Source organism: Phyllostomus hastatus, unplaced genomic scaffold, assembly GCF_019186645.2.
Source record: "Phyllostomus hastatus isolate PE091 unplaced genomic scaffold, TTU_PhHast_1.1 phas_contig_150, whole genome shotgun sequence".
NCBI classification, from domain to species: domain Eukaryota; kingdom Metazoa; phylum Chordata; class Mammalia; order Chiroptera; family Phyllostomidae; genus Phyllostomus; species Phyllostomus hastatus.
The window spans coordinates 103,788-129,995 of record NW_025333611.1 but is presented as its reverse complement, the minus strand read 5'-3'; the positions used below and the strand labels follow the sequence as shown (position 1 = coordinate 129,995).

The 26,208-nt window shown below is 69.9% G+C and overlaps 1 protein-coding gene across 1 annotated transcript; it reads right to left on the bottom strand.

Moving 5' to 3' along the window:
* Positions 1–2,627: 2,627 nt before the first annotated feature.
* FAM20C (FAM20C golgi associated secretory pathway kinase) lies at positions 2,628–25,996 on the bottom strand. Its single transcript, XM_045819358.1, has 10 exons — positions 25,395–25,996; positions 23,547–23,725; positions 18,424–18,502; positions 10,449–10,541; positions 9,630–9,745; positions 7,331–7,511; positions 6,671–6,780; positions 6,411–6,492; positions 5,647–5,706; positions 2,628–4,938 (listed from the first exon to the last, which is right to left on the bottom strand). Exons 1-10 carry the CDS (start codon positions 25,994–25,996, stop codon positions 4,689–4,691), a joined length of 1,752 nt encoding a protein of 583 aa, XP_045675314.1. The 3' UTR covers positions 2,628–4,688.
* Between the last annotated feature and the right edge of the window lie 212 nt (positions 25,997–26,208).

Here is a 26,208-nt window from a genome sequence, read left to right as displayed (position 1 = left end):
ACCTGCAGCCCGTGGCCAGTGGGAGGCTGGAGACCCCGGGAGGCAGAAGTGGGGGGTTGGCCCAGCAGCTCTTCCCACGGCCCCCTCTGGATGTGCAGGACCCCCCCCCCCCACCATGGTGGAGAAATAGCCAAACCATTCACTTGTTTAATTGAATAGAAAGCCTAGGCTGATAGGTTAGGAAATCTTTCTAATGAATTTCGGTTTCTTTGAGTTCTGAACAATTACTTCTTTTTATTTTTTTTTAAGATTTAATTTATTTTTAGAGAGAGGGGAAGGGAGAAAGGGAGAGAAACATCCATGTGTGGTTGCCTCTTGCGCCCCCTACTGGGGACCCTGACAGCAACCCAGCGTGTGCCCTGACGGGGAATTGAACTGGCAACCCTTTGGTTCACAGTTCAGTGCTCAATCCACACCAGCCAGGGCTTACTCCTAAAAAATAATTTATTAATTAATTTGGGGCCTGGCAATGGAAAGAAAGCCTTCTCTAGTCTTTAGCCACAAATTTCCTTAAAATACCACCAACAATGGCAGCACCGGCAGCAAACGGAGGCAGTGATGTCCCATGGTGTTTTCACAAATACCAGCTTCTCGGACGATCTCACGAGTGCGGTGCTGCCCTCGGCACCAGGGCCGCTGGAAGTCCAAGTTCAGGGCCGAGAATCGGTACCGCCGATGGATGTCACACATGACTCCCGACACCAGAGTGGAGATGGGCGGGGCCTGGGACCTCAGAACCGGGCTCTGACAGTGACGCGCCACTGGGAGCCTGTGGCCTCCCAGCACAGCCAGGGCACAGGTGCGAGGCTCACAGGGGTGTGAGTACCAGGAGGAGGGACCTCAGGGCTCTGCCTGGGGGCTGCGGCCCCCCAGGGAAGGCACACCCTCGGCTCCAGCAGCGTGGGGCACGGGGCACAGGGAGGGTCGGAAGTGCCCACACCAGGACGCGGAAGGAGAGCTGGGTGTGGCTGGGGGGCCCGTGCCAGGGCCCAGTGCTGGTGGGGGCCCAGTGTTGGTGGGGGTGGAGGCCGGGCTGGAGGGGACCGGGCTGGAGGGGGTGGGGGCGTGGAACCTGCCACGCTCAGCAGTGAGAGACAAGCAGCAGAGGTCCTCGGGGCCAGCTGTGCAGACCTGCTCCCCAGCCACGTGCAGAGAGGACCTGGGGTGTGGGGGGCTGTGTGGCAGGTGCGCCTGGCTCCAGCCTCCTGGGGGAGCCACAGTGGCCACGTTGTTCCGGAAACGCACAGCCCGGACCATGCAGGACGGCCTGAGAGAGGACCTGCAAAGGCGAGGACCAGACAAGCCCCCTCCCGGGGGATGTGGGAGCTGCACTCAGAACCGGGGTCAGCGCCGTGCCCCTGGCCTGGGGCGGAGGGCTCTGGGCTGGAGGCTGTGCTTCTTGAAGCTTCTGGAGGCCCAGAGTGCTTCCGTAGCTCCCATCGACTTCCAGATGAATTGCAGACTTCTGGTTGAAGAGCGAGTCTGTAGATGTTTACTGTTGTGCCAGGTCCTGGCAGGACAGTGGAGAGTGGGATGCCTGGGGCTTCCGGTCCGGCCTGGGCCGGCCGCATGAGCCAGACGCTGACCAGACAGGCTGGCCTGCTCGGGGCTCGGATGGCTGGCAGGGGCCTGCCTGGCTGGGGCCCCACCTGCCCGGCAGCAGGGGTCTCTGTGTCATTCGGACTAGGGCTTCCTTCCTGGCAGCTGATCCTCAGGAGCAGGGGGACCCCCGCCAGCACTGGTTCTCTGCCCTGCCGTTCTCAGGCTGTCCTCCAGATGGCGCAGTGGGACTGCGCCTAGCCATGTCCCTCCAGCCAAGAGCGAGGGGCTTGTGGGCACCTCCCACCAGTGCAGTTGGAGAAGACACTGACCTGGGCCGGGGCTCTAGTGTGCACCCCTCACCACCTGACCCCACACCGCCCGACCCAGCTCTGGGCCGTCAGCCCCAAGGGCCCCGCCCCCCCGCTTCCTCTCCCCGCTTACCCCATGAAAGCCACGAGGCCAGGGGCGATTGCCCTCCTCCAGTCGGGGCGGGCCCTGTGCCCAGCTCCCAGAAGGCCCGGGCCCCAGGCCGGCGGCCCTCCTGGCCCACAAACCCCTTCCTCCCAGACGCCACCTCCGAGTAGGATGAGCAAGGCCCTTCCGGCCCCCGGCACACACAGGGGGGCTTTGTGCTTCTGCTACGCGGACAGGTCTGAGGTCCACCTTCCCCCACCGAGAACCAGGCACCCCCCCCCCCCCGCCGCCCACAGCAAAGGCCACCGGGCCCCTTTGGGTGGGGGACTGACCCATGGTGGCTGGGCAGCGGTGGGGGGACAGGCTGAGGTGAGCGCACTTGGGGGCCAGCGGGGGGGCCCAGCAGTGCCCCTGTCCACAAGGCACTGTCCCCTTCAGGCCACGGCAGGTGGCCCCGGTCCTCGCCTGTGTCAGACCTCTGGACGGGCACGGGGGGTGGGATGCATCCCCGAGCCCACGGTGGGCCCCGTGCACACCTCCAGGTACCTGCCCATTCACTCGCTCCGACCCCAGGAGTGGCTTCTGCCCTCAGAGGCCCCCCGCCCCCCCACCGTCTGCTGGCCTCTTGCTCCTCCCAAGTGAGGTCCCAGGCCGACCAGGGAGGGGATTGGTCTGGATTTTTCTCTGTTTTATTTTTTAAATAGTGTTTGGATTCTCGCCCATGGGTTCTCCTGGACCCTCTGGCAAATGCTGCCCCAGATGCCGACAAGGCAGGCGGCTCAGCTCTGGTGGAAAAGCCATTTTCTTCCTCTCGGTCGACTCCCTCAGCCCTGGGCCCACACACCCTCCCCCGTCTCCGCTCCACACCGATACGTGGGCCAGCACCAGAGGCTGGGTGCACCGGGTGCTCCGGCGGGACCCCGGCCATCCAGCCGTCAGGCACACGTGGGCCCCAAATGCCACTCTCTCCACGCAGAACTCAGGAAGCCCACCCACCCGCCAGAGCCTGGGTCAGACGGCGTAAAACGGCAGGATGGGACAGGGTCCCGGCAGCAGAGCCCTGGCGGGGGCGGGGCAGCCCTGAGGCAGGAGGGAGGGTGCCCGGGAAGCTGTGGGCCCTGCACCAGGTGGGCGGGCATCACACCCCACGGCTGCGACTGGCGGATGGGGCGCCCACGCGGAGGCCGTGGGGCCACAAGCATGCTGGGCAGGAGTTGGGGTGGGGACAGGTGTCTGGGGGCCGCCCCAATGTCACGTCCGAGGCCTGGCACTCGGCTCGTCTGTGTGGGAGAGCCTGCCGGACTTGAGCTCGGCCCCAGTGTGTCCGGGGGCCCGGGGCCCAGGCTCTGCCATTCCTGGAGCCCAAACTGACCTTTGCACAGAGGGAGCCTCCCGAGCCTCAGTTTCCCCATCTGTCAGGTGAGGGAAACACTGACTTCTCAGCCCAGCTCCAGGGACCAGGGACACCGGTGGACAGGTACTGGGCCACGCCGGGGGGAGGACACGCCCAGTGAGAGGCCGGGAGGCTGGTTCCCAGACGCGGCTCCCGGGTCTCTCGAGCTCTGTGAGCACCGAGGCTCACGGCGCCCGTGTGTGCTCTCAGGAGATGCTCTGGCGGCTTGGACAGAGCCCGGACCTTCCCAGGCGGGGCTCACCGAGGCTGCCTCACGGCCCGTGGCCAGCAGGCGAGGGGAGCCTTCGGTTGGGGGGCTGGATCTCTTAGGCTCCTCTTCCTGCAGCCACCGCTGTCCCGGCTCCCCTGGGTGACCATGGTGCGCCCACCCGGTGCCGCCCTCGGCCTGCTCGAGGGGCAGTCTCCACCTGCCTCTCAGAGCTGCTCCCTCAGGAGTGGGACGGGTGGTGCCCGGCCGCCCTGCCCTGCCCTGCGCGCTCTCCCCCCGGAGAGCTCAGTGTTGCTCCGGGCCCCTCCTTCCAGCCCAGGTGCCTGGCCAGCGTGGACACTGCGAGAGCTGGGGCCTCGGCCGTGCCCGTCGCCAGCGCTCGCTCACCTGGGGGGCAGGCGGGGTGGGCCCCATGGAGGCCCCAACACGCACTGGCTGTCTCTTTATTGCACTTCCATCACATTGCAGACTACTCCGGAGAAGCGCGCCAGGGGCGCCTGGAGGGCCCCGTCGGAGGGACGCGCCATCGCCGAGTCTCCAAAGCAGAGTCAGAAGATGAGCTTCGGCCTCAGCTGCCCCCCGGGAGGGTCCCAGGTACTCGTGGGCGGCGCCGAGAAACGGAGTAACTGGCCGTTTTTGTCACTTTAAAACAGACGCTTGTCTGTCCACGCAAGTCCGTGCCGGCCACCAGGGCCGTGGTCTCGGAGGGGGCCCTCCAAGTGTGGCCAGGGAGGGAGGGGAAAGGGCTTTTATTCTCAGTTCGGCCAGGAGCCTGCGGGCCCTTCGCGGGGCACGTGGCCCAGGAGCAGGCCCCCTCGGTGTGGACCTGGGGTCTATGCAGCCCTCTCTATTCACACACGTGCGACCTGTGCATAAATAGAGAGCAGTGAACGAGGTTCCCGTCCGTGCGGAAGGGCGAGCGGCTGCTGTCCGCGGGGCCCCGTCCCCGACGCGCTCTGGCCGGGGAGACGGACGGAGCGTGTGCTGTGGGGCCCACTGCCGGGGGGCGCCCGTCCGAGGCTCCCGGGTCCAGGAGTGGCCCTGTGGGCTGGCGAGTGCGCGGCGCGGTCGCTCGTGTCCGTCCTCGGCGCCGGCCGACGGCTGCGGTCACTACCTGTCGGCGGAGCCTCTGTGCCCGGGGTCCAGGTCGTCGTCCACCACGTGGCGCAGCCCGTCCCTCCCCACACAGTCCCCGACGGCCTGCAGCACGAGGCGCAGGCGCCGGTCCAGGGCCTCCAGGTGCGGCTGGAACAGCACGGGGGCCACGCGGTCCTGGCGCAGGGACTCGGCCATCAGCAGGCTCAGCTTGTACTCCTCCTTGGCCAGCAGCTGCAGCCGCAGGTAGGTGGACTTCCTGATCCTGCGGGGCACGGAGACGGCGCTGACCGGCTGCGGGTGGGGGCCGTGGCACGCGGAGGGCCAGCGCCTCGTCGACCCCAGTGGGCCCCACCTGGAGGCCAGTGGCGCCCGGGAGGCCCGGCAGGCACCGCCACCCCAGGCAGACTCTGGGGAGAGAGGGGTAGCCTGCTTCTGGGGCGCAGTCCCCAGCCGGGAGCTCGGAGCAGGGTGCACGGTGAGGTGCTCCCCTAGCCCAGTGCAGGTGGTCTGCCCACAGCCTGCCCCCCCAACTGGAGGGGGGAAGGTGGGGTGGGGCGTCCCATAGAGGGGTGCGGAGAGGCTCAGAGTCTGCACGATGGGCCCTTAGGGTGACGAGAAGCTGAGCCCTGAGCTTGGGTGGACAAGCGTCGGGGGACGGCCGGGTTGCCGCTGGGCATGCCACTGGGCGGCGGGAGGGGCTGTGGGTCGCATCTGGGGCTCGGACGCCTTCCTTCTCGATTCTGGCACGGGGCGGGGGGCGGGGTGGCGCAGGGCGGCTCGGCCTGGTGTGTGGCTGGGGCCACGGGGCTCCTGCAGCCGGGGGCGGGGCTCCCTGCGGGGGGGCGGTACCTGCAGCCGGGGGCGGGGCGGGGGCGGGGCTCCCTGCGGGGGGGCGGTACCTGCAGCCGGGGGCGGGGCTCCCTGCGGGCGGGGGCGGTACCTGCAGCAGGGGGCGGGGCGGGGGCGGTACCTGCAGCACTGCTGGAGAGGCACCAGGATGGAGAGCTCGTCGTGGGAGTACTTCCCGAACCTGCGGGCGGGAGAGCAGGCCTGTGGGGAGGGCCGGTGCGCAGGGCGGCAGCCCAGGCCCCTTCGGGGACAGGAGCATGGGGCGGGCGTTGGGGGCATCTCCTGGGAGCCCAACACAGGGACTGGGGCGCTCTGGCCACTGGGCGGAGCAGAAGCTCATCCCCGAGGCGTCGGGCAGCCCCAGGAGACGGCGTGAGGCCCGTCGGCCGGGTCAGCGTGGCGGCACCTCTGACAGCTGGGACCGCGTGCCCCCACACGTGAACCGCCCAGGCGCCCGGAGCCGGCTTCTCTGAGGCCCGGAGCCCTCGCAGCTCTGACCGTCCGAACGGGGTCCCCTGCCCGCACACGCCCTCCCCGACCCCCTAGGAATGGACGACTCTCCCGCGTGACCCGGGCAGGGGGGCCGTTTGTCCCCGTGTGCCCGTCCCGGATGCCGGCTCGTGGGGTAGACGCCCCTGCCCGCTCCTTGGCCAGCGGCCTCTCTCGGCCCCAGTGTCCCCGCAGCCACTCGGGGGCGCAGCAAGGCCCAGCTCTCACGGTTGCTGCGAGGATTAGGCGGGAAACTGTTGCAGACCCTCCCTGCTTTCGGGGCCCGAGGGGCACAGAGTGGGCCTTGGGGGAGACCCCGCCTCCCGTCTAGGCTGGACTCCGGGGAGGTGGGGGCGGGGCGGGGCGGGGCGGGGCGGGGCGGCGGCGGCGGCTCACCCCCTTCCGTTGTCCAGGTGGATGATGAACGTCTCGTTCCCGAACTTCTCGAAGGTCTCGTAGTGGTGGCGGTCCATGTTTCCTGGGGAAGACGCACACCCGCCACAGCTCAAGCCGCACGCGGCTCCAGAGGCTTCCCTCCCTCCTCGCGTCTACCCCACCCCCCGCCCCGCCGAGTCCTGATCGCGGAGTGAGAGCGGGGACTGGGCGGGGAACGGGCCCCTCTCCCCACCGCGGCTGCAGGGGCCAGCCGGATGTACCCATGAGGAAGTCGAAAATGGTCATGTCCATGACGTCCAGGATGCGGTGGCTGCTGTCGTAGGGGGGCGTCCGCTTCACCTCCTTGCAGTAGTCGGGGTCCACCTCCCACCTGCAGGGGGCCCGTGTGAGAGGCCGGCCCTCCCGGGGCAGCGGGGGAGGCCCGACCCCCCGCTGGGGCGGCGGCCGCCTCACGCGAAGGGCGGGGTGTGGGGAGCGGGCGCCACTGTGAAACGACAGGTCAGCAGGCGGACATGCCCTGGCCGGCTGCTGCCGCCACTCACAGGGGCGAGGCAGCCACTCCGCTCTGCCCTAGAGTGGCCACAGCTGGAGGATACCGTCGGCCCAGGGTGCCCGGTGTTTGGAGGGCCACCGTTGGGGGACACGAGGGACCAGAAGGGCGGGAGGGGTGGACGCCATGTGTGGACACAGAGGCCAGCAGGCAGGGGTCACCCCTTGGGGCCACGTCCAGCTCTCGGAGTGAGGGCGCCCGCCGGACCGTGCGATCACGGGGTGGCCCTCACGCACACACACATATTCCTGTGGACAAGGCCCACACCCCTGCGGCCCCTCCTTCCCGCTGCGAGGGGGCAGAAGCAGGCCCTCCCGAGACCCCGGGAAAGCCGGAACCGGCCGCCGCGGCCTCGGCGGCCCACACTCACTCTGCCTTCTTGCGCTTGTGGTAGGAGCGTCGCCAAGGGTTCCGCCACGTCTTCCTCTTGGCCAGGGACAGGTCCGGCAGGAAGGCGGCCAGCGAGCCCTCGATCTGGTCGGGCCGCCCGCACAGGGCGTGCTCGGTGGAGCAGTAGTAGGAGCACTCCCCGTAGAAGCAGACGTTGTTGGCTGCGGGCGAGGGGCGCGCTGTCGGAGGGCCCTGGAGCCACGGCCCCGCCGGCCCCGCCTGCAGTGACCGCCCCGGGCCAGGCCCGGTCCTCCGGGGAGGCTCCCCCAGCTCTCCCCTTCCGCCTCAGCGGCCCGCCCCGCCCCCACGCTGCAGGAAGCTGGCGCCAGGAGGGCGGCCGGCCGAGGAAGGGGGCACGAGTGTGCGGGAGGGTCGGGACCAGGAGCTCCCCGCTCGCCCTCCGGGTTAAGGGCCCGAGTCTGCGGGAGCCCCAGAGCCCGTGCCGACGGCTGGAAAAGGCGTTTGTGCTGCGAGGAGAGTGAGGAGACAGCCCCCGACGGGGAGCAAAGTCTGCACAGCGTCGCCTGATCAGGACCCGGCCTTTCCCCGTGCAAACAGCTCTGGCAACTCGACATGAGAAAGAAAAGTGGCCCGTCCACCAGTGGGCGAAGGAGTTCGACGACCATTTCTCCAAAGAAGACCCTCGAAAGGCCGGCAAGGGTGTGAAAAGACGCCCAGCCTCTCTGCTTGCCAGAGAAATGCACGCCAGCCGGTCGGCAGTGAGATGCCCCCCCGCCCACTGGGGCGGCTCGGACCTAAAGAACCGGCAGGGCGAGTGTTGCCGAGGACGCAGAGGAACCGGCGCCGGCGCAGTGCTGGTGGGAGGGTGACGCGGGCGGCCACTCTGGAAACGGGCGAGCGTCCTCAGAGTGAGACACAGAGTCACTGCAGGTAGGCCCACGGCAGGCACCTGGCGCCCACGGCAGCTTGACCCCCCCTCCAGCGCAGGGCGGCGGACCCACCCGCGGCTGTCAGGCGGTGCGCGGACCCACCAGACTCGGACGCTGCTCCGCCCTGGGAGGAGGAGCTCGGAGCTCGGTCGGGCCCGAAAACCACGCGTCTGTGACTGTTCTCACGCGCAGGGCCCAGAGCAGGCACACCCGGACAGGGACACTGGCGGGTGCCCGGGGCTGGGGGAGGGGACAAGGGGGGTGACAGCCAACAGGGACAGGGCTCTTTGGGGCGGGGGGAATGTTCTGGAATTAGGTAGTGGTGATGTTGTACCACATCTCAAACTGTTCTAAAACCACTGAACGGTGCAGTTCAACATGGCCACCTTTACGACACATGAGCTGTGTCTCAGTCTAAAAGAAAGAGTAATTTAGAAAGCACACACGCTTGCTGCCGGACCTGCTGGGTGCCACGGTCCGCCGCTGTGCTGCGAGGCCCTGGCCGCTGCCTCGGGCGGACCCGGCCTGGCAGGGCCCGCTTGCTCGTGCATCTCCCGCCGGGGTGGGTGCGTGTGCTCCGGGGAAGCACTGCACTGGCGTGCTCGAGGAACCTCGGGAGCCTGGGCGGTGCAGGAACGTGGGAGCCGAGCACCCTGGACCCCACGGTCCAGCCCGAGGGGCCACACCCACGGCACGTTCTCGGCGGTAGCGGGCGCCGGCCCCTCTCTGCCGACCCTGAGACTGCCTTTCGGGCGTCTCCATGGAGACAGCCCTGGAAACAAGGCAGGGACGCGCGTCTGACGGAGGAGGACGCCAACCGGGTGGTGGGCGCAGGGGAGCCTGGTGTGATCTTAATTTTCGAAGCTCTGAAATACGTCACTGGAAACGTGGCCATAAAAACTGCACCAGAAAGCGGACGGGCGCGGCCAAGCGCCCAGGCAGCCCAGCTGAGCGGTCCCGGGGGCGTGGCCCGGGCCAGACCCCAGGTGGTCGGCACCAGGGACAGCACAGTCTCCGGGGGAAAGTTTGGAGACCAGCGGTCTCCCTGGCTGGGCCACCTGGAGAAGATCCCGGGGAGCTGGGCGGTTTCCCAAAATGATTTCCTTTTGCCTTTGAAAACAAGCAAATGGTAGAAACAAGCCCTGCGCCCACCCAGGGACAGGCCGAACAGGCGCGCACCGCGGGCGTGGCGGCCCCTTGAGGCAGGAGCGCGCGCGCAGGCGGCGGGAGCGCGCGCACAGGCGGGGGAGCGCGCGCGCGCAGGCGGCTACCGGAGACCGGCGCTCCGCAGTGTCTCCGTAGCTGGGCAAGGGAACCGAGCTCCTGGCTCCTGTGAGCAGCAAGCCGGGCGCGGAGGGAGCGGCGGCGGGCGCCCCCAGGAGCGTTCACCTGGAGAGATGAAGAAGGTTCTCCACAACTTCTTGTCCCGTGTGACGTCCCGGATTTCCCTGGTCATGTTGATCATCCTGCCGGCCACGGGAGGGACCCGGCGGAAGTCCAGGATCCTGGCGGGACAGGGGTGCGGGAGGGAGGCTTCACCTCGTGCCCCTGTGGCCGGCCGAGGTGGGGCCCACTGAGCGCCCCCGCCCCCCACCTCCTGGGCCTGTGGTCTGGCTGGTCTGCAGGACCGGGGTCAGCCCGGGGCTCTGTGCTCCAACCAGCCTGGCAACATCGTCGCTCTGGGCCCCACACCCCGAGCGTGGACCCCAGAGTCAGGCATGCGAGCTGCCCGTGGAGGAGGCGGAGCCACGTGAGCCCAGGGGCTGCTGACTGTCCGTCCCTCCCTCCCAGTCACACACTGGCCACCTGGCCTCCTCCGCAGCAGCAGGGGACCTCGTGGAGATCAGAGAGGAATTCCTTCTGCAGGTAGAGGTGCCCCCAAGACAGGTGCCTACGGCAGGGGTCAGTTGTGGAACTTCGTCCCTCCCTCAGCCCCCAGAGAAAGGTACCCGTGCGACCCCCGCGCCAGACTCCCAGTACGTGATGCCCCCTCCCCTCTCCCTTCGTCCCCAGCAGGCCACCGCCCCCCCTGGGGTGCCCAGCCACTCCCGAATCAGCCCTGCTGATGCCATTTCAGGGGTGGGCACGGCAGGGCACATCCGTCTGGGCCGCCACTCGGGGGGCAGGGGCCAGCCCTCCCTCGGGGGAGGGACAGTTAGGCACAGGGGCCACCGGCCTCCGTGGGGAGCGGCAGGTGGGCGGGCTCACCTGTCCAGGTGGAAGGCAGCGATCTCCGCGTTGTGCCTCTCGTAGTCGGAGAAGTAGAAGAAGTCAGGAGGCGTCTCCTGCTCTCTCGTCTGCCTGGGAGATTGGACAAAACGGGAAGGGCTCGTCCCTGGGGAAACCTTCCCGCGGAAAGGCACTGGTGGCTGAGCCCAGTCCCGCCTGGACCCCGGGGCCAGGTCCCCCTTCTCACCGGCTCCCGGCACCCCCCAACCCAGGACGGTCACAGTCAGAAACCTCCCCCTGTCAACATCCCCCCCCGCCGCCCCCGGCACCGCTCTGCTTGCTCGGCCTGCGGCTGCGCCACCGCTGACTCCCAGCAACCCCCGCCCTGGTCCTGCCTGCCCCCGAGCCTCCCCCGTGCTGTGCCCACAGCGCCCCGGCCGGTCTCGGCCCCAGGCCACCCCCCCCAGCAGCCCCGGACAGGCTCCTCCACACCCCGGGTCGCCGTGTGCAGGGCCCGGGCAGGAGGGCCTGGCTTAGCACCTGCTCGGAGCAGGCGCTCAGCAGAGGGTGGGCCGAGGGGTGGCTGGGGAAGACGCGGGGGGGGGCAGAGACCCCCATGCGGCGAGAGCTCTCTCCACTGTCGTTTCGTCACACCCCATTGTCACCACCGCCATCGTCATCGTCACCACCACCGTCACCGTGGTCACCACCATTGTCACCGCCACCGTCACCTCCATGGCCCTTGTCCTCAACACGTGGCAGACTCCCGCTGCCCGGCGTGCAGGGCCGCGGCTGTGACGCGGAAAGGCGAGCCTCTCTGCCAGGCAGCGCCCCGGCCTCTGTCTGCTCTCCCCGCCTCTGGGAAGGTCACACACCCGGACCGCGGTGGCTCTGAGCCCTGTGGCTCTGGGAAGAGCCCAGCCACTTCCTGCAGGCGCCGTGACCGGGCAGCAGGTTAGTCCCTGGTTCCCTGCCACCCGCCACCTCAGGCTCCCCCCGTCCCTGCTGTTCTCAGAAAGAGGCAGCGCGGTCCCAGCCTGAGGCCACACGGGCCCGGCTGCTGCTCTGGTGTCCACACACCCCTCCCTGGAAGGCCCGGGGCTCAGGGTCAAGGTGGAATGCTTTTCTGTCCGTGCACCTGCAGGCTGTCCTCACACCTGAGGGGGTGAGGGGCCCCAGGGCTTCTGGGCCGTGTGGGCGCCCCTCCACCCACCTGCACCGGTGGCTGCTGTTAAGGCTCCCTCGGACCGGGAGCTCCCGGGGCAGGGGCCCGATTCAACCCGATCGGGGAGGAGGGTGCACGGGCTGATGGCCGACCCCGGCAGGGGCCTCCCCATCCCTCTGTTTCGTCGGACGCCCACGGGTGGGCGTGGAGGAGCCCGAGCTGGGGGTGCTGGCCGGGCCCCTCAAGGAGGCTGCGGGAGTGCACTCCGGCCAGCCCCTCACCCTGGGTCTCCCCGGCCAGGACACAGGGGCCCTTTCTGCACATCTCCACCACCCTCACAGCACACTCAAGCAGGGCTCTGGGGTGCGGCTGGTGGACCCCGGCCCAGCGGGCCCCTGAGGGGTCCCCGCCCCCCACCCCCCGGGGAGGAGCAGGAGGAAGGGCCTGGACCGGCAGGAAGGCCCCCGTGAGGGGCGAGGCTGAGAGCGTGGCGCCAACCCGGGAGCCGTGGGTGGCCGGCAACGGAAGGGAAGGAACAGGGCCAGCCCCCCCCCCCCCCAAACGTCTGAGAGATGGTGGCCCCCTCGAACCACCAGCTCCGCCCCGGGCGGCTGCCCCTACCGCCAGCCCAGGCCCGAGGACCGTCTCAGGAGGATGAGAACTTGCTGCAGGGGGCGCGCCGCTGTCCTCGGGGCCCGGCTGCCCAGCAGGGACCCCGTGGGGACCGACGCGGGGAGGCCTGCCCCCCCCCACCCCGGGCCACGCTGCAGAGCAGCAGGTGCTGCCGCTGACTCAGCCATTCCGGGGAAACACTTCGGAAAAGTACTGACCCCACTGCCCCCGGCCGGAGGCTGGACTCGCTGAACCTGGTCACCTGGCAACCTCCCCTCCCTCCAGGTGCCGGGCAGAAGGTGTGCCCGGGGTGGGGGGCCGGCGCAGGGCAGGGCCCAAGCGGCCGTGGGCTTCCTCCTGGGGCCGGGGGTGGACACGGTGAGCAGCCTGCACCTGCCCGACGAGGTGGGGGAGGCGAGGGGGCTGCCGACAAGCGTCTCCCGGAGCAGCCCCCAGGAGCACAGCGCACGGAAGCCTGGGTGCCCTGCCGATGGCAGGGGCCAGCGAGCGGGCGGCCTCTGGCCCGGCCCCGGGCCTCCTTGCCCCCCTCGGGGCGGGGTGAGTGCCTTGAGCCTGCGCAGCAGGAGGCGGAGAAGGCCCAGAGGCCGACGTTCTTGGGAGCAGCGGCCGTGGCCCAGCGACTGCTGCAGGGAAGGGTGGCCTTGGCCTTGGGGACGAGGGGACTGAACAGGGGGAAGAGGCAGAACCTGGAGAAACGAAGAAGAGCCGGATCCCAAGGTCCCCGTCCGCGCCTGCTCCCCCTGGAGGGCCCCCGGTGGGGCACCTCTGCCTGGCGCGGGCGGTCACGCTGAGCCAGGGTGCCCTGAGGTCACGGGTGCCAGTGGGAAAACCGAGGCCGAGAGGGGGGCCTCATGCACACCCCCCTGCAGGACAGAGGCCGTGAGCACCCTTGGGGGAGGGCACCGTCCGCAGACGGAGGTGCACACGCCACGCAGCCAGACACACGCACACACACGCACACGCACTGTGTTCACACCAGGCTGCCCGGGCGCCCTGACACGCTCTGTCTCACACAGGCTGGCGAACGGGCCGGTGCAGGCCCCCCCGTGTGCCGGTACCAGGGCCGCGAGGACCTGGGCGTCTGAGTCGCCTGCGGGGACCCCCTGGGAGCTGGGGGGCAGCGGGGCAGCGGGGCAGGGGTCTCCTAGCAACACGGCTCCTGTTTTGGCCAAAGGTCTGCGATGCCTCGAGCCTCGCAGTGACCACCCGGGGCCGACGCGGCTCCCTGCCGGCACTCGGTCCCTGAGGCCAGACCGGCACTGCCCCCCACCGCCCGGCCAGCGCTTCAGAACGGTGGCTGGCCGCCACGCAGGCAACCACGAGGGGGCTTCCGCCTGCCACGCCGCCGGCGGCCGTGGGGAGACAACCCGCCCAGAAGAGGCTCCCAGAGCCGCGGAGCCCGATCCTCGGAAACCAGGCGTCTGACGGCGACTCAGAGGTCGCGCCCCTCAGGAGGTCTGAGACTTGTCCTTGCGGTGATGGCCGCGGTGACCCGGTGGGGGCGGGGGGCGGACGTGCTCTGTGACCTCAGATCTGCCGCCTCTCTAACGCCCGCTGTGGCGTGTGCAGCGCTCGCGGAAGTGACGAAGGCACTGAAGTGGGGACGGGAGCGCCTCCCCCGGGGCCCCAGGACGCAGGTGTGCACACGTCCCCGTTTCAGGGAACCCGGGGAGAGTCGAGGTCGCTGCCGTGCTTTCCCCCAGCAGGAGGGGCACTCGGGCTCTGGCGGCTGGCGGGGGGCTCCCCCTCGGGGCCATGTGAGGAGCTCCGTGAACACCGCCAGACCGGTCACACCGCTCCTGGGAGAAACGCCCCGACTTCCACTTTCCTTCTGTCCGAGGAGGACGAAGGCCACACCTTCTTCCCCGGCTTTTCACCTCCCCCCGCCCTTCCTGACAAGTAGGGCGCCGGCCCCCGCCCCCCGCCCCCCGCAGGGGCTGCAGCAGCCAGAGAGAACACAGGGACACACTCTGGACACTGCCGTGCAGGGCGGTGGTTTGGGGGGGGGGCGGGGAACAGCTCGCTTGCTTTGAATTTAAACGGAGGGGACAGTCTTTTCCAGAAGCCCCCAGGGAAATGCCGCCTCGGTCAGCGAGGCGCGGGGAGACCGAGGCGGGGCGGTGGGAGGCCTGAGCACAGCTGCCCACCGCAGGGCAGGCCCGGCGCCCACTCTCCGGGCCTCACTGCGCTCCTGCCCTCCGCACGTCTCCCTGCCGGGGCTGCAGCAGCGTCGCTGGGTCCCTCTTCCTCTCACCTGGGGAGCAGGGAGTTCTCGGGGGCCACGCAGAGCGGCCGGCGGACTTTCGTGGCCAGCCCGGCCCGAGGTGCGCGAAGGGGTGTCTGGGGAAGCCCGGTGGCCTCAGTGGGCCGAGACCCGGCTCGGCCCCCCCAGCCCATGGAGCGTCCAGGCCAGTGCGACGGCCGCCCGGTCCACAGAGGGCCTCGCAGGCGGCTGGCCGGCGCTGGCGCCACGCACTCTGTGAACCGGGGGCAAGGACAGCCACTTCCCAGGCGGCCGTGAGGGCTCGGAGAAGCCTGCGCCCACCTCGCCCCGGGTGCCGCCCCTCGGTCCCAGCAGAGGCCCGGCCCCAGGGCATCCCTGCCTCGGCCTGAGTCCTCCCCGGGGACGGACCCTCTGACGCGTCCCTGCTTCTCTGTCCGCCCGGCTGGCCGTCGGCTCCGGCGGAACTGCAGCTCCGTGCCAGGCGAGACTCCGCGTCTGGTCGTACGACGGCAGCTGCCGTCGGCCCTGCCGGCTCTCCCAGGTCACGGGGCGGGGCCGGGGGAGGGATGACCCTGGCCACCAAGACCGTAAGGGCTGGCTCTCTTCCGCACAGGGGCAGGGAGGCCCCGGGTGGGCCCGGCACTGGCAGATGCAGCCCACGTGGGGCCGGGGGCCCGGCGGCGTCCTTGGAGCCAACCCTGACCTGAGGGGGGACCCAGGCTGGGCCCTGCCCCCGCCCGCCCCGGGGGGAAGGTGCCGAGCTCCTGGAAGTCAGGAGGCGGCCAGGCGTGGGTCTGGAGGCGGCCCAAGCCCGGTGCGGACACAGAAGGGCCCTTGTCCGCCCCTGGCCAGGGCGCCCGCTGGCTCCACACCCAGTGGCGGGCGGTTGGGCGGTCTGTTTGCCTCCGGGCTGTGGGAGGGCACCTCTCCGAGAAAACGCGGAGTGTTTACCGGGAGAACGCCAGGACGCAGATGCTCCCGACCGAGAGAGATCGCTGGCCCGGAAACCCTCCCTCTCCCCAGGGCTTCCGCGCGTGAGCCCCGGGGCAGCTCCTGCTCCCTCCGCAACACCCCCTCCCAGGCCCGCCCACCCCCACCCCGCCGGCCCCGCCCGGCTCCTTCCCGCCCCCTCCCCCCGGGGCAGCTGCCCACAGGGTCCTACCCTGACTCCTGCCTGGGTCTGTCCACCCGCCGCCAGGGCGCCTCGCACCCAGCACCCTGACCACAGGACCCGGCCTCCCGCTGCCCTGCCCTCCCGCCCTCCTCTGCCTGGGCCTGGCGGCCTGGCGCACGCGGAGTGGCGGGGGTGGGGGGAGCTCCAGCGTCTGCGTTTGGAAGCGCCGGGCGGCAACCGTGCACGCGTCTCGGCCACGAAGGACCCCTGGGCCTCGAAACCCCTGTTCCCAGACGGTTTCGCTGGGACACGTACACACGTGTGTCTGTTACGTGCAGAAGGAAGGGAAGTGGGCGCCCCGTGGGGAGGCTCTGGGCACGGGATGGGGGCTGAGTCTGCACGACGACGCCCGGCCTGGCAGGGCACCGGTTGACCGAGGCCGACCGGGCACTCGGGTGGGGCCCCGCCCAGTGCGGGGCGGGGGTGGGGGGGAGGCGGGGACGAACCAGCAGACCGGAGGCCCCTCGGCCGCGCAGTGACCCTGGAGCCACTGACGTCTCAGCAAAGACGCCCCGGGCGGCCTGGCCGCGGCCGGACGTCCAGCCTGGCCTTAGCCCTGGTTTGAGCCCCACCCCTTGTTGACACTGAAACGCACCTGATCCCCCTGACGGACAGCCGGCGGTGAGCCTGCCCGGGACGAGAGGCCGAGAGACTCCGAGCGTGAAACCGCGTCCGCGGCCCTGGCAGGTGACGTCCGGAGCGGAGACGGTCAGGCACCGCCGCCCACACGAAGAAGCAGCTTTTTTTTTGGGGGGGGGGGCCGCTCCACCCGGCAGAGCAGCCCCCAGAGGGGAAAAAGGAGGGAAAGCGGAGCCGTGTTGGGCGGGGCGTGTGGCCCTCTGCGCACGGGGGGCGGCCAGCACGCGGGGCGGGAGTGGACAGAGGACAGAGGCCCCGAGGAAAGGCCGCCTGGCCCGCAGGCGCTTAGGGGACTCCACCGGGAACTCCAGAACTCCAGCCACACACGCCCCTGAACCGCTGCTCCCGGGGCAGGCGTATTTTTCAACATCAAAACTGTTACACTGCCCTGGCCGGTGTGGCTCAGTGGGCTGGGTGTCGTCCCGCCAACCGAAAGGCCGCCAGTTCGATTCCTGGTGAGGGCACGCACCTGGGTTGCTCGTGCCGGCCAGGTCGGGACACATTCGAGAGGCAACCAATGGAAGTTTGTCTCCCCCATTGAAGTTTTCCTCCCTCTTTCTCCTTCCCTTCCCCTCTCTCTAAAAGTAAGTAAATGCAACCTTTAAAGAAACCCTTAGATACTCCAGCAAAGTCACAGGCACCAACAAAACCTGACCGCACGTCCTCAGGACCGAGGAGGACACCACCGACACCACCACCTGCAGAGAGCCTTGCATCTGAGACGCACAAGGAAGTCGTCCGACCTGCCCCCAAACCCGCCCCGCCTGCCCCTGCCGGAAGGGGAAGGCCGGGAGCAGCACTTCTGGGAAGACCGGCCTGGGGCCCACGGGGACCTGCAGGCCCGCGGCGGGGGCGTCAGCCAGCAGGGACGCGCAGGGCGAGCCCACGAGGAGGCACCGCTTCCCGCCCGCCGGCGCGGCCCCAGGCGGAGGAACAAAAGGGCAGTAATGAGGGGTGTCGGCGAGCGCGCGAGGCTCCTCCAGGATTACGGGGTAACTGCTGCGGACAGCAGTCTGGCAGCCCCGCGAGCGGCGAGATCCGGTCATTACTCGACCCCCAGTTTGTGCGCCTGGGTGTTTGCCCCGAAGACACGGACACATGCGTCCGCCCGCAACCGGCAGGCGAACGTCCCAACAGCAAGACTCTCGCGGCAGAGCTCCGCCGGGGTGACCCGCACACCCACAGCGGAGGGACGCGTGGCATTCGCCTCGGGGGGGGGGGGTCAGCCCGGCCCACCCGAGTGCCGCCCCGTGCACGGCCCCGAGGACACACCGCCGCGCTAGAGGCGCAGTCACAGAGCACACGCGTGTCATGATTCCGTTCACGTGAAGCCCCAGAGCAGGAAAACCCACGGAGACGGGGGTGGGCCAGGGGCTGTCCAGGCCCGGAGGAGGGCTGGCAGGAACCGGGGGCACCGCGGGCCCCCGGCAACACTCTGCCCCCGGTCTCTGGGTCACGCTGATGGGACGCGCGGGGAGCTAAGTCCCATGTGCGTCACTTAGCCGGCGGTGACACCTTTCTTCGCCACCTGCCGTCTCCCAGAAAGCTGCAGAGCCCCTGAGGCCGCTGAGCGGGGACTGGCTGTGCGGCTGCTCTCGGGAGCCGGGCACCGGGCGTGCCGACCACCACGCGCACACCCAGGCTGCTGAGCTGTGGCTGTGAGCGGGCCAGCGTGCGCCGCGTGAGCCGTGTCCTGGCAGAGCTGTTAGAGCACCCCGCGCGGCGGTCCAGGCACTCACGGGCTGGCGGGCTTGTTATTTGCTCTTCAAAACACGGACCTGGCCGCCCTTCAGCGGCCAGGTCGCCCACAGGTCAGGACCCCTGGGCCCCACCGGTGTCACCGGCTGCCCCTCCCAACTTACCTGCTTCAGGATCTGGGGGGAGGGGGGGAATACTACCACCTAATGAGTTGACACTACTCTACCAACAACTTGCACAGAGTATAGGTTTGTAAGAGAAAGTTTCTAAAATTTCTGTATTTCTGTATTTCTGGCTCATCTTGAAAATCAGATCTCAGGGCGGGTGTCCAAGACCTGCGGAAGCTGCCTTCCCAGCAGCCCTGCAGCCGGCCGCCCCCCTGCCCCCCCCCCCCCGGAGCCGGCAGGGACCCCTGTCCACACCCCCCGCTCCGGCAGGGACCCCTCTCCACGCCCCGCCCCCCCGCCGGCGCCGCACTCACTTCATGGGCTTGAACAGCGCCTGCCCGTAGTTCTGGAACGTCATGACGAGCTTGAGCTGCGTGCCCCCCGACTTCATGGCTGCAGGGCGGGCAGAGAGACAGAGTCACCGCTGGCCCTGCGGCCCACACCCTGGTCGCCGCCAGGGGCCCCCTCTCCCGGGGATGTGTGGGGCTTCCCGCGGAGCTGCGGGCACTCCTCGCCCCCTGCCCGGGGCCCCGCCTTTCCCTCCTCTCATCTGGGGCTCGCGTCCTCCACGACGCCCGCACCCTGGCCGCCAGGCCTTGGCCGCGTGCAGAGACGTCTGGAACTCTGCTCTGGAGGCCGCTGCCGTCTCCCTACAAGACCAGGCACAGCTGCCGGGGCCCTGGCAGCGCCCAGGGTGGGGGGCGGGGCAGAGCTGCCCGAGCCTCACCCCTGAGGGACGGGCCTGGGGGTGGTCAGGCCGGGGTCCCGGCCCCGGAGCTGGGACACCGACGACGGGCCTTGGGGAGCAGGGCATGAGGAGTTGAGGGTCCTTCCTGCAGAGAAGCCGTGGGCGCCCACTTGAGGGGCGATCTCGCCCGGGTGCCGGGAGCGGTGCCGTGGGGGCAGAGGCAGACCCCAGGTGAGCGGGCGCAGGCCCTGGGCCAGAGCTGCTGGGCACGCCCGCACCTGGTCGGGTCTCCTGGTGTCCTGGGCACAGAGGTCCAGCTACCCTCAGCCCTGGGGAGGGACCTGACGGAGGGGCGCATCCCCGGGGCAAGGGGCCAGGCACAGGCCAGCGGCCACGTCCCCGAAGTCACTCTCACCCTGAACGTGTCCCTGTCACCTGCCCCCTTCCTGCCACCTCCACAGCCACCACCCAGCCACCAGCACGCGGGCAGGCAGCCGCACAGCCTCGCGGCACCTCCGTGCCCGCCCTGCCCCCTCCCATCGGCCGGCCCGCCGTGCAGACCCTGGGCGTCACCCCGAAGTCACGTCATGTCCCCCACGGTGCCCCGATACGCTGTTGGCTAACCCTGACGGAGGGCCCTCAGCGACAAGCGCCATCCGCCGCACGCGCCAACCTAGTTAATGGGGCGCCCGAACGCGTAAGCAAGGCCAGCTGCCGCCCATCGGCACCGGAGACCCCGGGGCTGCCAGCGCCCTCGGCTCCGCCACCGCCTCAGGGCTCCGCCCGCCCCCTTGGGGCCGTGTGCCTGCCCCCCCACCCCCGTGTTTCCGAGAGGCGGGGGGCGCTTGCGTTCTGGACTCGGTGCCCTCGAGGGGAATGGGGACAGCGGCACGGGTGGACGCCTAGCCTCCCGCCCTCGGTGCGCAGCCGCTGAGGGACCCACGCCCTCGGGAGTCCAGGCCGCAGCGGCCGTCTGTGCAGACGGAGAGAACAGGTGAGGGGCCTGGGCTGGCACCCCAGGGCTTCTGTCCTTGACCTGGGACCCAAGGGCGGGGAGGAGAGTCCGCAGCTTCCCTCCCTCCCTCCCCGCCTCCCGCAGCCCCTCCAGGGAACTGTGCCGGGTCTGGCTCTTTGGGCGTTTCCAGTTCTCTCTCTCCAGGTCCTTGACACGGGCCCCCGAAGCCGCCCCCCCCCCCGTGCCGCCTGGGGCGGGCGGGGCCCGGTGGCCTTTCCGGGGCTGGAGCAGAGGCAGGACCACCACGCAGCCCCCAGCACCCGGGGTTGCCCCTGCCCCTGCCTCTGTCCCCCAGCCAGGGGGTCCTGGCCTCCAGCTCCTCCGTCCTCTGGGGCTGCCCCTCTGCCCAGGGACCCCCCGCCCCCGCGGGTCTGTCCGGATCCGGCTGCGTTCCAGGCAGGGCTGCCCAAATCCCCCCTCGGTGCGGCTTGTGCTTGGCAAGGCGTCCCGAGCGCGGCGGCGTCCACGGCGTCGTCTACTCTCTGCAGCCGCGACCCTGCAGGGCAGCCCTGGCGGGGGGGGGCACCGCACGCCCGGCCCCATGCTGAACACAGGGGACGGCGTCTCCGGCCTCTTGCAGGGCGGCGGCAAGGCCACGCAGCCGCCCGGAGCCTGGCTGCACACACAGCCCTGCCGGCCGCGCACGAGGCAGGAACAGGCCGAAGGCTCGGGGGGGGGGGGGGGCTTCTGGACCGGTCCTGAGAGGGAGCTCCAGCAGCGGCCCCCCGGGCAGGGTCGGGGTGCACGGGGGGCAGCTCGAAGGTCAAAGCGCCCGCCCGGCAGACGCCGAGGCCGGAACCCTGTGCCGCGAGCAGGGACGTGCCCACTGCGGGCGAGTCTCTGCTCTCGGAGGCCTCAGTTTCCCTCTTCGTAGAGCCGCTGCTGGAAGGTGGGTGGACTTCCGGCTCTTTAAATTTAGAACTTTTTACGCCACCCCGTGTGTCACCGGCACTTCCACGCTTGTCTCTGCTTCCCTCTCACGCTCGGGCAACCGCAGCACCAACGCTCGCATCCTCGGGTTGGCTCTGGGCTCCCGTAAGGGGCTGCCATCCACCCAGGCGTCCCCAGGGGTGCAGCCCACCCGGTCCCGCAAGGCCAGGGCCGGGGCCACCGGCAGCAGGCAGCCCCCACCTAGGGGCCCTGGTCTCCAGAGCCGCCAGCAGGATCTGCTAAGCTGAGGGCCCAGCTGGAAGCTGTCTCTGGCATCGGCCGAGGGGCAGACACCCGGGGACAGTGCGCTTCCTCTCGGGGGCTGCCCGCAGCCCGGCCCTCCCGGTCCCTCTCCCGCTCTCAGCAGGCAGGCAGCCCGGGCCGGCACACCTGAGCGCTGTGCCCCTCTGCTCCGGAGTGGGGTGGGGGGCTCCTACTTCCCCGGACACAGGGCCTTGGCCCTGATGCGAGCTCGCCCCAGAGCAGCTGCAGACCCGGCAGTCAGAGCGTCCAGCCCGGTCGGTTTCCAGCTCTGGCCGGCCCTCGGGGACCCGGCCTCACGCTGCTCTCACGGTCCTGCTTGCTCCGGGGTCCCCCCCACGGCCCCGCGGTGCACGCTCCTCGGACCGGGTCGCAGCCTTGGGGGGCAGAGCTGTCTGGAGGCTCTGACGGTCTCGGGTGACCGAGTGCTGGCAGTGCAGACGCAGCGCAGACGGCCCGGCGGGTCCAGGCAGAGCCCTGGGGCTCCACACACGCTGACTTCACTCCGAGTGGAAACCAGGGTTTACGAAGTCTCGCCAGTTCAGGTGTGCCCCCGTGAGTGCAGGATGAGTCAGGGTTTGGCTGGTTGTTTGGATCTCAGACTTGCAGCCTGGCGATGGCAGGGGCCGGTCGCAACCCCCCAGTGCTCCCCATGAGCACTGGAGAGGCTAATCCAGGTGGCTGCTGCCTGGCAGAACCCAGGCCCACTGCCCTGCCAGGGCCGGGGGGCACCAGGCCATCGGGGACCCCCGCCAGCACTCATCAGCGCCTGCAGAGTGACGGGCAACGGCCAGCCTCCGCTCCGGAGGGCTCAGCGCCCCAAGGGACAGACAGGGTTCGGACACGCTCAGCTGGTGCACCCGCGGGGAAAACGAGATCCGCTCAGACAGCCCACAGGGCAGCGACAGGCAGGGACTCAGCCCCGGTCACTGCCAGCCAGAGCCCTGGGGTGGGGGCACCCCAAGGCCAGGCCCCCGTGGGAATGGGAGGGGAGGGTGCTCAGGGTTAGGGCAAGGCTGCTCGTGAGCCGTGGAGGCCCGGCGCCCTCTGCCTCTGCCCCAGGGCCCGGCGGCGCTCTGGCCCCTGACCCTGCCTTTGCCCTCCGTCCCTCCGTGGGGGGGCGGGGGGGGGCGTGGAGGCCCAGACTGCAGAGCGCTGGTTAATGTTTCACAGGCTCACAGGCACTCGCCATCTGCTCAGAACGAGATGAGGTGCCCCTGAGCAGGCGTGAGCCCACTCGCAGGAGGGGCACTGAGGCGGAGAGAAGCGCGGACACTGCCCTGCCCCGAACCCACTGAGACGCGGGCTCACCTCCCAGAAGCCCTGGTCTCTCCGCGGCTGGGCAAAGGCTGCAGTTGCCCGGGCCCGGCCAGCGCCTTTTCTCACACGGGGGGCCCCCTTGGCCGTCTCCTCTCTGAACGCTCCCAGACTGTATCCTACGGCACCCAGAGCATTTTCTCTTGGTCCGCGTGTGCGACCCATGCCCGCCTGGAGCTCAGGTCGGGGGGCAGCAGAATCTCTCTGCGACAGGATGCACCCCCAACTGCGCCCGACCCAGGAGGGGCCTGAGAGGCAGGCAGTGCCCATGAGGCCCCCTGAACAGATGAAGGAGCTGGTCAAGGCGCTGGGTCTTTCTTTAACAGCCACGGCTGCTCTTGGAGTGAAAGGGGAACCCCGCTGAGGGCGTCCCCAGCCCCACCTCTCCCAGGGGCTGCCTCCCAGCAGAGCAAGAGGCCTGGACCCCGGAAGGGCGCAGCCAGCTGCCTCTCACGAGGGCGCACAGCGCGTGCTGGGAGAGGCCGTCGTCCTGCCTTCCCCCAGCCCGTGCGCTCAGACCGGGAACATCAAAGCCAGTCTGTGAAGGGCTCTGGCTCTGGAGAACTCACCTGCCTGTCGCACAGGTGACACCCGACTGCCCTCTGTCAGCAGTTGGACAGAACCCCGGGGGCGGGAACGGGGACCGCTCAGCACACGCCAAGACGCGGTGCCCAGAGCGGCCTGCTCCGTGCGCAGCGTGCAGACCCGCCCTCGGGCGTCCCCGCCGGCGGGGCACACCCTGCCAGGCCCCTGGGGCCCAGCCCGCCCCGGGCTTCTCCGGGCCACCAGTGACTAACAGGGACTTTCCCGAAGGATCGCCTGCAGGCCCGAGAACGGTGGCACCAGACCTCCCCACTCAGAAACTGCGCTGGCACGCTGTCCTGAAACTAGCGGCTCCGTGGAGCCCAAAGTGCTCAGAGATGCTGCCTCCCGGCGACTAAGCGTGTGGGCCTCCACCCCGGACAGCAGAGCCCTGGTCACTCCCCGTCCACAGGGAGCGGCAGCAGCACTTGGCTGTGCTCGGACGCTGGCCCAGCCGCAGGGGGCCCGTGGGTGCGGCTGAGGGAGGGGCCGCAGCCCCCAGGGGCACCCCCCTTCGCTGGAGCAGGGGGCCTGTGGCCTGGAAGGGCCGGGCCCCTCCGCAGAGTGCCGACAGCAGGACGTGCCCTGTCCCCTCCCGAGAGGCCTGCAGCTCCGGGGCCCGCGGAGCCCGCGGCAGGACCTACCCACACTCGTTATCTTCTGCGCGCCCAGGTCCTGCAGCAGGGCCCCCACCGCCGGGTTGCGTCTGGAGTACAGCTCGTAGCGGTTGATGCCGATGTGGAACTTGAGCCAGTTGGGGTAGCTGTCCACCGCCGCCTCCCCCGTGGGCAGGAACTCCTCGTCGGCGGGACCTTCCTGGGGCCTGTGGCAACGAGGTGGCTGGTGTCAGCAGGGAGAGGACAGGCAGCGAGAGGGGTCGGCCGCAGGCGCCACGGATGGACTCTGGGTCCAGAGGACGCGCCCATTCCACGGCCCTGCTGTGCCGGCGGGACCCTGCCGCGTCCGCGCTTTTCCGAGGCTGCTGTTGTGCCGAGTAATAACACACCTCAGGGCCCGTAATTCCTACTTACCCCCGGAGCCGCCACAGACAGCTATAACTACCGCAGGGCCTGGCCCAGGGCGCCCGCGCCAGGCCCCACCAGGTCTGTCCTGGGGTCACCAAAACAGCCCGACGAGCATGACATCAGCCTGGGGGACCGGCGGCCTTGGCGCTCCCCGGGGCGGGAGGACGGGCTCACCTCTGACCACGGCCTGACTGTGAGTCTCAGACACGCCCAGTCTGTCCGAGTTGCTTCGGTCCCAGCAACCGGGGCAGGGATGATGCAATACGCTAAATCTGGGCCTAATGAGAACAGGCCGGCGTGCGGGGAGAGGAAGGTGGCAGGACCTGCCCGCCACCCACGAGGCCATCCTCACACACGTCTGGACGGAGGGGCCGCTCTGGGGGCTGCAGGGAAAGGTGGCCTTGTCTCTGCTCTAATCCACTGGCACGTGAGGTGCTCAGGCCCTGGGCCCCCTCCCACAGTGGACGTGGGGGGGCCCTAGATGCCATTTCTCCTTGGAAAGCCTCGGGCCAGGGCCCTGTTCCGATCCCTAAGCTTTGAGCTTCTCCCTGATCCTGGCCAGCAGACAAAGCCCAGAGGCCCCCAAGCACACACCTGGGGGTGTTCAGGCACACAGCTGTGGGCCTGGTCTGCTGTCAGGGGACACGGGTCCTTACGGGTGTTTTGCACGCCCGGCCTCCCCCTCCCGGCCTGGCCCGGCCCGGGGGGCCTGCTGCGGGGAGTTTTGCTCCAGCCTCGCTGCTGGTTAATGTTCCACTGCCGGCGGCAGCACCTGCTCCTCCTGATCTTCGTGGCCGAGGAGGGCCTGGGGGGAAGGGCGTAAACCAGAGCAGCTCGAAGAGGTGTTTCTGGAGGGTGCTGCCCGCCCCGAGCAGCCGGCCCGGAGGCTGGGGGCGCCCGGCGAGGCCGCTTCGGAGCCTGCACGCCCTCTGCGGACAGCGGCTCGGCGACTGGCTCCCACAGCTCCCTGGGCCTCCCCAGACGGACAGCCCCGGCGTGTCCGCCAAGTGTCTGAAAACCCGGCAGCCAGCAGCTTCCCGGGAAGGGGTGGGGGTGGGCTGGCCCTCACTCCTCGCTCCCTCGCCAGTTCATTCATTCAAGGCCCGACTCCCCTTCCCAGGCCGGCGCCCAGGGCCCCGCAGGCACGGACTGTCCCCGCTCCGCTCGCCCAGCGCCCGGCCTGCCTTCCGGGCCCGCACCCCAGGCTCAGCCCTTCCCGGTTCCCGGGAGGCACAGCCGTCTGCAGACAAAGGCAGTGCCCTGAGCAAGGGTCGGCCTGAGGGCGGAGGGCACACAAAGCCCCCTTCCAGGGGCCGCTGGGCCGCTGGCCGGGCACACAGCACCTGGGATGCAGAGGGGCCTTTCCAGGCACACGACAAGGCAGGTCTTCACTGTCGGAGGACGCGCGGCTGTCTTAGGGGTCGGATCTGCCTGCACCCACCCCCAGCGGCCCTGGACCCCACTCACCAGTTGGGGTTCTCTGCCGCCGCCTTGGGGTTGAACCTGATGTCGCTGTTCACGTTGAAGAGAACGTCGTCCTCCGTCAGCGGCGGGACGGCGACCTGGTACAGCGGGTGCTCGAACAGCCTGGCCAGCAGGGAGCCGTCCCCACTCGGGCCAGGGGGCGGCGCGGATCGGCGGGGACCGAGGTCTCGGAGCAGCGGCCGGTGCGCGGTGTCGCGGGGCCTGGGGGCGCCGGGATCCTGCCGCCGCAAGGCTCCCTCCGCCGGGTCGGCCGCGGGAGGCAGTTTCTCCAGGGAGTGGGACGTGAGGTTGGAGGAGGGGTCGGAGCTGAAGTCCTGCAGGATGCGCAGCGTGTGCTTGTTGGGCCAGCCGGAGTCTCCGGCGGCAGAGGCGGGGGCCGGAGGCTCCCCCGGCCGGCCGCGCGCCTTGGCCCAGCCGGGTGCCGCCGCCTCGGCCGCGGGCTGCGCGCAGGAGCAGCCGGGCTCCCCGGACGGCCGGGCGGCGCGCCGCTCCAGCTTGGGCAGCAGGTCCAGCACGATGTGCAGCGCGCAGGCCACCAGAAAGACCATCAGGATGAGCACCCGGAACCTGCGCACCAGGATCATCTTCTCGGCCGGCGCGGAGCGCGGCCTGGGACTCGCGCCCTCCTCAAGCGGGCCCGCCTGAGCCCCTCTAGTATCGGCTGGGCACGAGATCGGCGCGGCGGCTCCGGTCAAGGTCCATCTGGCTTCGGACAGCTACCAGCTCGGGGGCTGTCCCCGAGCCCGCACCACGTGTACGGAGCCCACCGCCAAAACGCACGCTCGCCCGGCCATCT